Source organism: Cebidichthys violaceus, unplaced genomic scaffold (genome assembly GCF_023349555.1).
Source record: "Cebidichthys violaceus isolate CVI_PGR_0920_01 unplaced genomic scaffold, fCebVio1.0.p SCAF_8, whole genome shotgun sequence".
Lineage (NCBI taxonomy): Eukaryota > Metazoa > Chordata > Actinopteri > Perciformes > Stichaeidae > Cebidichthys > Cebidichthys violaceus.
This window is the reverse complement of record NW_027176964.1, coordinates 12,625,850-12,639,096: the sequence shown is the minus strand read 5'-3', so window position 1 is coordinate 12,639,096 and position 13,247 is coordinate 12,625,850. Positions and strand designations below refer to the sequence as shown.

At 41.1% G+C, this 13,247-nt stretch overlaps 1 protein-coding gene and 1 long non-coding RNA gene across 2 annotated transcripts; one reads left to right on the top strand and one right to left on the bottom strand.

Annotated features, from left to right (window-relative positions):
• Nucleotides 1–3,459: 3,459 nt before the first annotated feature.
• LOC137892430 (uncharacterized) lies at nt 3,460–3,830 on the bottom strand. The gene is made up of 3 exons (XR_011105418.1): nt 3,780–3,830; nt 3,637–3,670; nt 3,460–3,547 (listed from the first exon to the last, which is right to left on the bottom strand). It is a non-coding gene; the product is annotated as an uncharacterized lncRNA (long non-coding RNA).
• A 2,555-nt stretch (nt 3,831–6,385) lies between these two features.
• Nucleotides 6,386–12,976, top strand: LOC137892706 (alpha-amylase-like). Its single transcript, XM_068738042.1, has 9 exons — nt 6,386–6,570; nt 7,278–7,424; nt 9,886–10,083; nt 10,287–10,517; nt 11,221–11,354; nt 11,619–11,841; nt 11,932–12,053; nt 12,193–12,318; nt 12,744–12,976. Exons 1-9 carry the CDS (start codon nt 6,403–6,405, stop codon nt 12,931–12,933), a joined length of 1,539 nt encoding a protein of 512 aa, XP_068594143.1. The 5' UTR covers nt 6,386–6,402; the 3' UTR covers nt 12,934–12,976.
• Nucleotides 12,977–13,247: the final 271 nt, after the last annotated feature.

Genomic DNA, 13,247 nt, shown 5'->3' with positions numbered 1-13,247 from the left:
GATTGGAACAGATACTTCTTTGTCACAAAAAACATTCATGAAGTTTGGTTCTTTCATGACTTTATTATGGGTTAACAGAAAAAGTGATCAAATCTGCTGGGTCAAAAATATACATACAGCAGTGCTAATATTTAGTTACATGTCCCTTGGCCATTTTCACTTCAATTAGGCGCTTTTGGTAGCCATCCACAAGCTTCTGGCAAGCTTCTCGTTGAATCTTTGACCACTCCTCTTGACAGAATTGGTGCAGTTCAGTTCAATTTGATGGCTTTCTGACATGGACTTGTTTCTTCAGCATTGTCCACATGTTCTCAATGGGATTTTAAGTCAGGACTTTGGGAAGGCCATTCTAAAACCCTAATTCTAGCCTGATTTAGCCATTCCATTACCACTTTTGATGTGTGTTTGGGGTCATTGCCCTGTTGGAACACCCAACTGCGCCCAAGACCCAACCTTCGGGCTGATGATTTTAGGTTATCTTGAAGAATTTGAAGGTAATCCTCCTTCTTCATTATCCCATTTACTCTCTGTAAAGCACCAGTTCCATTGGCAGCAAAACAGCCCCACAGCATAATACTACCACCACCGTGCTTGACGGTAGGCATGGTGTTCTTGGGGTGAAAGGCCTCACCTTTTCTCCTCCAAACATATTGCTGGGCATTGTGGCCAAACAGCTCGATTTTTGTTTCGTCTGACCACAGAACTTTCCTCCAGAAGGTCTTATCTTTGTCCACATGATCAGCAGCAAACTTCAGTCGAGCCTTAAGGTGCCGCTTTTGGAGCAAGGGCTTCCTTCTTGCACGGCAGCCTCTCAGTCCATGGAGATGCAAAACACGCTTGACTGTGGACACTGACACCTGTGTTCCAGCAGCTTCTAATTCTTGGCAGATCTGCTTTTTGGTGGTTCTCGGTTGACTCTTCACCCTCCTGACCAATTTTCTCTCAGCAGCAGGTGATAGCTTGCGTTTTCTTCCTGATCGTGGCAGTGACAAAACAGTGCCATGCACTTTATACTTACAAACAATTGTTTGCACTGTTGCTCTTGGGACCCACAGCTGCTTTGAAATGGCTCCAAGTGACTTTCCTGACTTGTTCAAGTCAATGATTTGCTTTTTCAGATCCATGCTGAGCTCCTTTGACTTTCCCATTGTAGCGTTTGTGGGCGTTTGTATCCAATGAGCCCTATTTAAATGGCCTCAGAGAAGTCACCAGCTATAGTCACTCATAATCACTCACAAGAAGTTAAGAGGCCATGCTATGAAGCTCATTTCATTGACACAACTTTCTAAGTCACCAAAATTGCTAATTCATGTTGCTGTATGTATATTTTTGACCCAGCAGATTTTGTCACTTTTTCTGTTAACCCATAATAAAGTCATGAAAGAACCAAACTTCATGAATGTTTTTTGTGACAAAGAAGTATCTGTTCCAATCACTCTATCAGAGAAAAATCAGAGTTGTAGAAATAACTGGAAACTCAAGAGAGCCATGACATTATGTTCTTTACAAGTGTATGTAAACTTTTGACCACAACTGTATTTCACCAATAACATGTGAGATTTTACAGCCGAATGAGTTACTTTTAAAGTAGTAAAAGTAGAATATCAAGTAAAATGTACTTAAAGTCTCAACATTAAATAGTTTAATGATTATCTCCAAAAGTCGTTTGTCTGTACAGAAACAACTTCCTTAAAGTAATAAATGTCATTTTGAGGATTAATCTTATGCAGAAGGGTTACCATACATTCCTCTCCTGAGCTAACTGGCAGCATGAACATTTCCCCAAATATAGTAACTGAGCGCAGGGTCCCATTGTGGGAAAATGCTTGTGTTTTGTCAGGGCTGGTTAAGTTAACTTGTTTGACATAATATATTTGACCTCCTACCCTTCTCACCCGTGTGTAACTTATCTGTGTTGGTTTTCCTTGATAAAAAGCAGATAATAACAAGGTGAAGTTATAGAAGGACATGACCTGTTTTGTGACTGCTGCACCTGCAACATTTGTGTCTGTGATAAAATCAGTAGTGACTGACCACTGCTATGGTCGAAGTTGCTTTCAATTCTGTTGCTGGTTCAGACGAGTTTTATTCACTCTGCAAAGCTGCTGAATTTTCTCTGACCAGAGTGAGTTCTGGCCATGATTATATCCAGGGTTACAGGAAATAACAGGTGTGGGTTGGGCTAAGCTTCTCAGGAGGGACAAGGGACCTTGATACTATTTCCACCAAAGATGTGTATTCATTGTCAGTTCAGGGGGTGAGTTGGGTGTGAGAACCCAACATACAAGTCTGTAGTAGTGGATTCCCAGGTGAAAAATAAATATGCTAAATATATTTAATCCTAGCATACTTGAGTATACTCTAGTATACTTGAAGCCCTACTAATCATCAGTATACTTAAAGAGTGCTATTTTGGAACAACTTATTTTGTACTTAGTAGATTGTAGTTGTGATTAAATACTAGTTATGGACAATTTGAAGTGTATTTAGTATATTTTTTTGTGCTAAATTGGAACAACTTAAAGTATACTTGGTACAATTTAAGTACATGACTGTGTATGTATTAATATACATGCTGATAGCCAACTTAAATTATACTTTTTTGTGTTTTAAGTATATTTGAAATATATTAGGAATATTTTACAAATATGTAAATATTACAATATTAATATATTTATATTGTGGTAATAGTATACCAAAAGTTATACTTTTGGCTTATTCCAATTACTAAGAAAGCACACTTTCTTATTACTATGCTATATTACTTTGTACACTACATACTTATACATCACAATATTATAAATGTATTACCAGTATCCTAAATGCTGAATGCACTTCCCAGATAGTAATCAAACACTTTATTGAAATTCAAATATATTCTTAATATATTATATTTATAATAGTACATTGCAAATACACTGCCAAGAATTGTACTATTTGCAAATATATAAAATGTACCAACATCGTAAATCTAACAATTTGCAAATTAAAACTTTAAACACTTTCAAATAATTGTAATATAATGTATTTGAGAAATATAAGAAAAATATACTTGAGAGCAAAACATGTTGCTCTCAACCACGAACATGTGATCCTGCTGCTTTATAAATCACAGAAGCCTTAAATTGTCTACATACGACTCAACTTACCGACCTGTTTTGGCAACGTCCAGTTGTCTTTTAGGAGGTCCCACTTTCCCAGACTTCCCAGTCAGGGTGGACAGTGCAAGGACCTCCTTTGTGAACACCAGGGCAGATGGCTCCTGGCAAAAAAGGGTCATGCGTGATCGATTAAACTGTCACTGTGCTGCCAGCCAAGGTGTGCTGTATATGAGAGAACCAATGGAACACAATATACAATTGGAAGATCTCTACCTACCTATTATGAATTGATAGACATTATTCACATATGAATATGACGAGCCGGATCTTCCTTCCAGCTCCTCCTCTATTGCTGACAACCATCATTATGTTGCCTGTGTATTTGTCAAGCTGTGCCAGGAACGTGGCTTGACCAAAGTGGTTATACGCATGAATTCTGCATTTACCTGAAAAAAACAGTGAAAGAAATGTTTTATTGTTATAGCTTGCAATGTTTAAGCAATTCATACCTACTTCCTACTGATTTTCCACACACCTTACATTCCCATACGCCCATTCACATATTCTACCTGAAGGAGAAAAAAACGAAAAGGTCAAGATAGAGCCAACATTTCTGCAGAAAACTATGGCTTAGTTCATATAGAACTTATCAATGCCATCATATGTTGTGTTACTCACCTGCATTGAGAAGTTGCCTGGACAAGACGTGAGCTACTTTGTTGATTCGGCCCCGTAGTGTTGTACCTGAAAGTAATGGAAAATATTACAAGGTTAGTTTTCAACCAGAATGACAAATAACCAGCTGCAGAGGTGCGTCTGCCTGATTTTGCATTGTACATATTTTATTGTATATTGTTCCATATTTTGTTGTCAATACACCAAATCACATTCCCTGCATATGAAACCATAACATTAATTGGCAATAAATCGGATTTATTTTATTGATTTTTTCAGGCCACCTCAGTATAACGAGCCACTTATACTGTAATGTCAACCAACTGGGTAAACCTCTCTGCGGTTTAGCTCGTGCCGAACTCGAGCAGCAGGTTAAGATGTAGGTAGCCTGTGTTAGCAAATGACGCAGCCTGAGCGGCATCAGCATAACCGGCTATAGCCTAGATAACCATTAGCAGCAGAAGGGCGTTCCGCCTCGGGGCATCGTGAAACGAAGCATAGCATCAGGCGCGGGTTGCGACAAGCCCCGCAGTGCACGACAACCAGCGTTGTTACCTTTCACGCGGTGTTTCTAGCTAGTGCTGAGCCAGATAGCACGTGCTAGCGAACCACGATGTGACTATAGCCACATGGTGGAAGTTAGCTGTTGACGCACGCAGCCTGAGCGGCAGCAGCTTGGTGAGCAGAGTGTTCTCTACCGAAGGTCGTCTGCTTTGGAAGCAACGTCGCGATGAAGCCAGAGTATTTCACAATCAGCGCAACTATGCTAACCAGCGCCAAAGCCGCTAGCTCGTGCTAACTCACATAGCAGGCCATTCAGCATCCTCGGACACGTGCTAAACTAAATTCACCAACCTCTCAAATATAATTGTCAAAAGAACCATATCCGTCTTCGTAAAACAAATACTTCTAAAATAACATGTTACTTAAAATGGCAAATGATTGGACTTACCTTATAACTTGGTCCTGCTCGGTCTGTCAGAATCTGATCAGAATGCCAAGTCCAAGCTCAGTCACGTGTCACGTTGGTGAAGTGACGTTTCCTTACACAGAGCGTCATGTGATGATTCAGTCACATAAAGTTTACTTGATTTGCCTACATTCAGGTTATACATATTTTCAGGTTATTGCATATTTACTTAATGTTTAAGTGTTTGAATGAATAAACGTTTGATTTCATACAATTCAGCTACATTTTACTTAAAAATATTATTGAATGATTATGAGTGTAGCTATTTGTGTACTTTATACAATTTTGATAATTTAAACAATTGGAAAGGTTATAAAGGGGCTTTCGGTGCATCATTCTTCCAATACACATAATCAATAATAATTAACATTTTCCTCAAGAAATATACACATAATGTACTGAAATATAAGCATGAATAAGATGTACTAAAACGGCAAGATATCAAAATAGTTTAAAAATGTGTATCCGGTGCATTTGTTTCAATGGTAATTTAGAGCATACATTTTGAAATATAAAAAAAATGTGTTTGAAAACAAAGTTCAAAGAAGTACATTTAAGTAATTGCACAGAACTTTCACTTAAAGTATATTTTTTTAATAATATATTTCTTGAAAGTATACTACAGTACAATTATTTTAAAGTGTGTTAAAAGTTGAATTTTGAAAATAGGTGAAAGCGTAACTTTTGTATACTTTTTATATATTTACAGAAAGTACAATTCTTTGATAGTATATTTGCAGTGTACTATTGAAAATGTCAGTATATTTTAAATACAAAAAAGTAAAAAAAAATTTCGCCTGGGAACATAACACATTTTAATATCTTGACAGAAATCCAACGTATACTTCAAATCTTAAAATTCCGAGTTAACATAAAATGTGATACTGCTATTTGAAGCGCATTGTTATCAGTGTTATACAATTCCTAATTCATGTCAAGGACAGATGGAAAGTCACATGTTTGATTAGGGAAAACCATTCCATTTGCTTTGCCAAAAATAGATTTGTGTTTAATCAAAGTTTTGTAACTCAGGGAAATTTTGAACTGTTGCAACATTATCTGGTTATTGAACTGAGCAGAAGAAAAGTACTGAGGCACGAAACCTCTAACCTGTCCTGTTCTGATTGGTTAAAATATTTTTAATATATTAATATTTGAATCAGTGCAAGATTAATCTAAAAAGAAACCCCATAGATGTTATTATGGTAATGTTTAAAGCCATGAAAGGCTATTTTTGGACTAGTGCTGAAATCCTTGATTTTACTGCTACAAGGCAAGTGTTGTTCTTTGAAGTATGATTTTAAATTTGTTTTGACCTATAGCGAGGATAAAAGTCAGAGCCACAGATAATATCAATGTTAGAAACTGAATAAGAAAGCATTAGGATCTTTGGCACATTCAGCCACTTGTTTTTAAATTTAGGGATGACATTATGCTCACCTCATGTTTCTTAGTTTCCAACCTGTACGTGCCTCTAAAGTATTGACCGTCTACTAGTTTTGAAACAATGTAGGAAGCCGTGAGAAAGAAGCACCTGTTTAACCCCCACGCTGATATTTGCCAGTCGCTCATTGGTCCAGGATAGAGACAAAAAGAGTATAAATTGTAACAGTGAGGCAGCAGGTAAGTGTGGCTTTCTCTCTCATCAAGGGAAACATGAAGTACTTCATTCTAGTGGCTCTGTTCGGGCTCGGCCTCGCCCAGCACAACCCCCACATCAAGCATGGCAGGACCGCCATTGTGCATCTGTTTGAGTGGCGCTGGGCAGACATCGCTAAAGAGTGTGAGCGCTTCTTGGGTCCGAATGGCTTTGGTGGAGTTCAGGTATGTATGACTCAACACTGGATCAGTGCGGTGAGGTTCGTGGCTGGTGAGACACTGACTCTACATAAGTCAGATTTACAAATATGTGAAACCAATAGAGTAGCTTAAATCACCATTCAACTGGCAGCCTGCACATGCACTGCACAATATGAAAAACTGGTTGTTTTTCATATTTCATATCAGCATTCTTTACACACACATAGGTAAAGTACATATTTGATTCCACCGAGAGTGTGTGCCCCACCGGCCTGCCCCGCCGGCCTGCCCCACCGGGAGCGTTTTGGAAGCGGAGCGCTGGCGGGCGCCACCCGCGAAAATCGTGAGATTCCGCGATAATCTGTGTAACAACCACAGATGTATAAAGAGAACAACAAACACATACTTTACCTGTCCGACGTTGAATTGCTGTAGATTTGGTCATATTTCCTTGTTTTTTGAGACATTTTTAAGCTTGGATATATACAGTAATCTTAAATTTTTGTGCAAAATATAACCTTTTTTAGCATCTTTTATTACCCCTGACTAAAATATCCCTGATGTTATCATTTTTTCACAAGCTGAGTAGTACTAGAGTAGAAAATAGCTGGAGTTGCTTTTCAATAACTGTATAGTATATAGAACACTCTATAATAGAGATCTTCCTTCTGCAGACAATTTCTGTGGTAAAAGCAATAATTACTGTAATGTGTTTTCTCTATGTTGCTCAGATCTCCCCTCCAAATGAGCACATTGTGGTGAATAATCCCTGGAAGCCCTGGTGGCAGAGATACCAACCAGTCGGCTACAACCTGTGCTCCAGATCAGGCAATGAGAACGAGCTGAGAGACATGATCACCAGATGCAACAACGTTGGGGTAAAGAGTGATTTAGTGACAGACATTAGGACCAATGTTCTCCTGCTTTTGAAAGCACCTCACAAATCTAAATCCATGTACAACACAACAAATTCTTACCAGATACAGATGCTTTATGCATCATTTTCAAACTGGTTTGTTACAACAGGCAGCTGCAATCCTAAAAAACTCTTAGAAACTTTCACTTCACTCCTCCAACCCCCACCCCCTCCTCCTACTTCCTCCCTTCTCCCTGATGATTTCGCCAACTTCTTTGACAAGAAGGTAAACGATATCAGATCCTCCTTCTCTCAGCCCCTCTCTCCCTGTCCAATCCTGCCCCCAAAGCTCTCCCTCCCATCTCCACGCCCCATCTTACCCTTTCTGGCTCCTCTCTCCCCTAACGAGGTCCTCAACCTTGTTACATCTAACCGCCCCACCACGTGCTCCCTTCACCCGATCCCTTCCCCTCTTCTCCAGTCTATTGCGACTGAACTCCTTCCTTTCCTCACCCACCTCATCAACACATCTCTTGTTTCAGGATGCTTTCCCACGGCCTTCAAGGCCGCCAGAGTCACCCCCCTTCTGAAGAAACCATCACTTGACCCCTCTGATGTCAAGAACTTCAGACCGGTTTCTCTTCTACCTTTTCTATCCAAAACACTTGAACGTGCTGTCTTTAACCAACTGTCTTCCTATCTCCACCAAAACAGCTTTTTGGACCCTCACCAGTCCGGGTTCAAAGTGGGTCACTCGACAGAGACGGCCCTCGTTGCGGTGACAGAGTCGCTTCACGTCGCGAGAGCTAACTCTCTCTCCTCTGTCCTGATTCTCCTGGACTTGTCTGCGGCGTTTGACACTGTGAACCATCAAATCCTCCTCTCATCCCTCGAGGGGATGAGCGTCTCAGGCTCTGCACTCTCCCTGTTTGCATCCTACCTGACGGGTCGATCCTACCAGGTGACCTGGAGGGGGGCCGTGTCGCAACCACGCACGCTGACTACGGGGGTTCCGCAAGGGTCAGTTCTGGGCCCCCTTCTCTTCTCGCTCGACACAACATCTCTGGGTTCTGTTATTCGCTCGCATGACTTCTCCTACCATTGTTATGCCGATGACACCCAGCTGGTCTTGTCATTTCCCCCCGGTGACACCCAAGTGGAGACGCGCATCGCTGCGTGTTTGACTGACATCTCGAAGTGGATGACGACACACCACCTCAAGCTCAACCTAGACAAAACTGAACTACTGTTCCTCCCGGGGAAGGGTTGCCCGCACCGGGACCTGTCCATCACCATTGATGATACCGTGGTGACGCCAACTCGGACTGCGAGGAACCTGGGTGTGACCCTGGATGACCAACTGTCATTCTCGGCAAACATTTCATCCGTTACATGCTCCTGCAGATTCCTGCTCTACAACATCAGGAGGATTCGTCCCTTCCTGACTGACGAGACGGCGCAGGTTCTCATCCAGGCTCTTGTCATCTCCCGCCTGGACTACTGCAACTCTCTACTCGCCGGAGCCCCGGCATCTGCCATCAGACCCCTGGAGCTTGTCCAGAAAGCCGCAGCTCGCCTGGTGTTCAATCGCCCCAAGTTCTCCCACACAACTTCCTTTCTCCGTTCTCTACACTGGCTACCTGTAAGAGCTCGCATCCAGTTTAAGACTCTGGTGCTAGCCTACAGGGCAGTGAAAGGAACAGCTCCTTCCTATCTCAAGGCCATGGTCAAGCCTTACACCCCCGCCCGACCACTTCGCTCTGCTGCCTCGGGGCGATTGGTTGCCCCGTCGCTCAGAGGTCCTGGCAGCCGATCGATCCGGTCACGGCTGTTTTCTGTCCTGGCCCCACAGTGGTGGAATGAACTTCCCACTGACGTCAGGACAACGGAGTCGCTGCCCATCTTTCGGCGCAGGCTGAAAACCCACCTCTTCAGGAAGTGCTACCCTGAGCCTTCCACTTAGCGCTTATTGTTTTCATACTAGCTTGTTGCACTTATTGTATTCGTATTACTTATAGCACTAACTGTTTTTCTTGTTTCTGCCCTGTACTTTGGCTCTGAGTTATGCTCTGCTTCATGCTCTTAGATGCTTGTTTGGAAAAGGAAATGTACTTATGACTTCTGGTGACTAGTAGTTCTTTTGATTACCAATGTTGAATGCACTTATTGTAAGTCGCTTTGGATAAAAGCGTCTGCTAAGTGACTGTAATGTAATGTAATGTAATGTAATGTAGAACAAAAGACATTTTTTAACAAAAAGCAACTATTTTAGACATTTAGCCGGTGTTATCTTGTACATAGTGTTATGCTTGTTCCCAGATCACCAACATCAAAATAAAACAATAGTGAGCAGCACAGCTTTGACATATTTCTGTTCCCTGAGAATGAACTCAATGTATTGAGTGAAGAAGTGAAAGTTAAGAGATAAAAGGGAGGTGTTGATTATTTTCTTGCACCTTCAATCCTATATTCATCCACCCCAGGTCAATATTTACGTGGACGCTATCATTAACCATATGTGCGGCTCCGGCGGTGGAGAGGGAACCCATTCTTCATGTGGAACCTGGTTCAGTGCTGGCAGGAAGGACTTCCCCAGTATCCCCTTTACCCAGTCGGACTTCAATGACCACAAATGCAGGACTGGCAGTGGCAATATTGAGAACTATGGTGATGCCAGTCAGGTAATTAATGCCACTCAGAAACAATGTAATAGCGTCATTGGCAGCTTGCTACATTTCACAGCACTTTTTCACCCCATTTAAGGATCCATACAAGGAACTGCTAAGTCAAAAGCTTCCACATTTCGTTGTTTGACTTGGAAGAGTTTTAAAATGAGAATAAATAATTTATAAATTGCAATGTCAATGCTTATTTGCTGCTACAGGTGCGTAACTGTCGTCTGGTGGGTCTGTTGGACCTCGCCTTGGAGAAAGATTATGTCAGGGGCAAGGTGGCCAACTTCATGAACAAGCTGATTGACATGGGTGTGGCTGGATTCAGAGTGGATGCCTGCAAGCACATGTGGCCCGGTGACCTGTCTGCTATCTACGGTCGTCTGCACAACCTCAACACCAAGTGGTTCAATGGTGGCTCCAGACCCTTTATCTTCCAGGAGGTAAGTTAGATAGACCATCAACCCCCATTTTACTGTAGCATTAAGAACATATACTGTAGATGGATATATCATCATGTTGAGTGACTTCCGCTCACCTCTATATTTGATAGCTGTGTGCTTTAATGGTATAATTTACATAAACCAAGGCTAGATGAACTTATTTGAACATGGAAAACATGGCACCAGCAAAAACCGATTGCTGCCAATATAACTTATTTGCATTCAAATGAACAATTGACAGCTGAAATCCACATACCAGGATTTTATTTGATGAGTACTAACCGCCCACATAACCAATATTTATGACTGCAAAACAGCGTGGGAAAATAATTGCAGAAATCAAGATGACGAACACAAACACATGCACACTGGGAGCAGATGTTTAAATCTAAGAATACATTACTAGTTGACAAGCCCCTGCATAAATACAATTAATGTAGTATAAAAAGATACAACAGAAGGTGCCAAACTCATTTAACGAAATTAGCTGCAAAAACAGCCGGTGATCTAGAAAAATAAGTGTGCTCTGTCTTCACTAACAACATGAATGTATGGTAATATGGTTATTGTTACTGCTGAGTCCCACACATGTTTTTAATTACAATTGGTCAATCCACAAATCACTGATATGGTGCAGTTAATCTTAACTACATCAACCTTGAATTGTATAGATGATGTGAATAATGTTTTGATTTATCTATAGGTTATTGATTTGGGAGGTGAGCCCATCACATCTAAAGAGTACACACATCTGGGAAGGGTGACTGAGTTCAAATATGGTGCCAAACTGGGAACTATCTTCAGAAAGTGGAATGGCGAGAAGCTGTCTTACACCAAGTATGTGTGATGCTGTTGGTGTGCCTAAATCACTTATCAAATTGATATATTAGAATATTTATTCAACCATGAGATAGCTACACATTTCTGGATTGGACAAATAGTTTCTTACCTACTAATTGTGTTTCTAGAGACAAAACAATTTTCATTGGTTAGAACTGGTACATCTTAGAGTTTCTGAATTAAATACTTTAAATATTTTGTCCAAACTTTGGTGTTTTAGAAGTGAACTCCTCATTCGGGAAATTGTATTCTTCTGTGCAGGAACTGGGGAGAGGGATGGGGTTTCATGCCCAACGGCAATGCTCTCGTCTTCGTTGACAACCACGACAACCAGAGAGGCCATGGTGCTGGTGGTGCCTCCATCGTTTCCTTCTGGGACTCCAAGCTGCACAAGATGGCTGTCAGCTACATGCTGGCCCACCCTTACGGAGTAACCAGGGTGATGTCTAGCTTCCGCTGGAATCGCAACATTGTCAATGGAAAGGTAGATTGTCTTTTAACTAGGCATAATAATTAAATTCAATATATATTGTCAATTTTTTGTTAAACTCATTGATCCATCTTTGTTTTGTAGGATCAGAATGACTGGATGGGCCCTCCCAGCCATGGTGATGGATCCACTAAGTCCGTTCCCATCAAAGCTGACCAGACTTGTGGAGATGGATGGGTGTGTGAGCACAGATGGCGTCAGATCAAGTGAGTCCTCAGAAAGCCACTGAGCTGTTGAGCTGTTGATCTTACACACAGAACTAAAGTCACTTCTGCTTGGTCATATGGATGGGAAAACTGTGTACGTTGTACGTTATGACTGGATTCTTCCATATCGCTCCTTTAGGAACATGGTTATTTTCCGCAATGTGGTCAATGGACAGCCTCATTCCAACTGGTGGGACAACCAGAGCAACCAGGTTGCCTTTGGACGTGGTAAACGTGGTTTCATCGTCTTCAACAATGATGACTGGTAAGAATTATTTGCTAAGTACTGGTGGCGCTGACAAAATACTAATTCACCCCCTTAAATCAAGTGGTAGCCAGATTAAACAAATGTATAGGACTGGATATGATAAAATATAAAATGAAATATAACTGTCATGAACAATCAACCATCAGTAACAACAGTTCATTGGATTAGTCTTTTATTGTACTGTTGGCTTTAAAATTACATTACTACCTAAAAACGGCCAACCAAGCATGTCGGTGAACATAAAACCTCCAATTTTTCCTGTTTGGTATTGCCCAGCAAAACTGCCTCTCTCTCCCTAAGTGATATCCTATTGGCTTACACCTCCTGTTTTAATAGAAAATACAGCAAAATAAGAAGGCAAGCTCCTCTAAGTTTTATTGTGGTGGTTTTAAGAACAATATTTACCTTGTCTTCACCTTCAGGAACCTGGATGTGACCCTGAACACTGGCATGCCCGGTGGCACCTACTGTGATGTCATTTCTGGTCAGAAGGATGGAAGCAGGTGCACTGGGAAGCAGATCCATGTTGGCGGTGATGGACGCGCCCACTTCAAGATCAGCAACAGAGATGAGGATCCCTTCGTTGCTATTCACGCTAATTCCAAGCTGTAAACAAATCATGAACAACATGAATTAAATCATATCATAACATAAATAGTATCTTTTGCAATTGATTTTAAGTTCACGTCAAACTTGAAGAAGGATAGAAACAAAAGCCATGCATTTTTATCTTGAAGTTTTGTCTGGACCACAGCAAAGGGGGTGATATACCCTATAAATGCAAAAGTCTCTCATTGAGTGATAAAGTTACACCATTGGTCAGTCGAGTAGGAGTTTACCTATTTGCCTTTGCTTTTTCAAAATGAATAAGCATGACATTGTTTCAGCTGGTAACGTCTTTGCCTCCGCAACTAATAATCTGATCC

Coding starts and splice junctions, on each gene's coding strand:
- LOC137892706 (XM_068738042.1), top strand. CDS start 6,403: ATGAAGTACTTCATTCTAGTGGCTCTGTTCGGGCTCGGCCTCGCCCAG. Junction 10,084..10,286: donor ACTATGGTGATGCCAGTCAG/GTAATTAATGCC, acceptor TTGCTGCTACAG/GTGCGTAACTGTCGTCTGGT. Junction 12,319..12,743: donor GTCTTCAACAATGATGACTG/GTAAGAATTATT, acceptor CTTCACCTTCAG/GAACCTGGATGTGACCCTGA.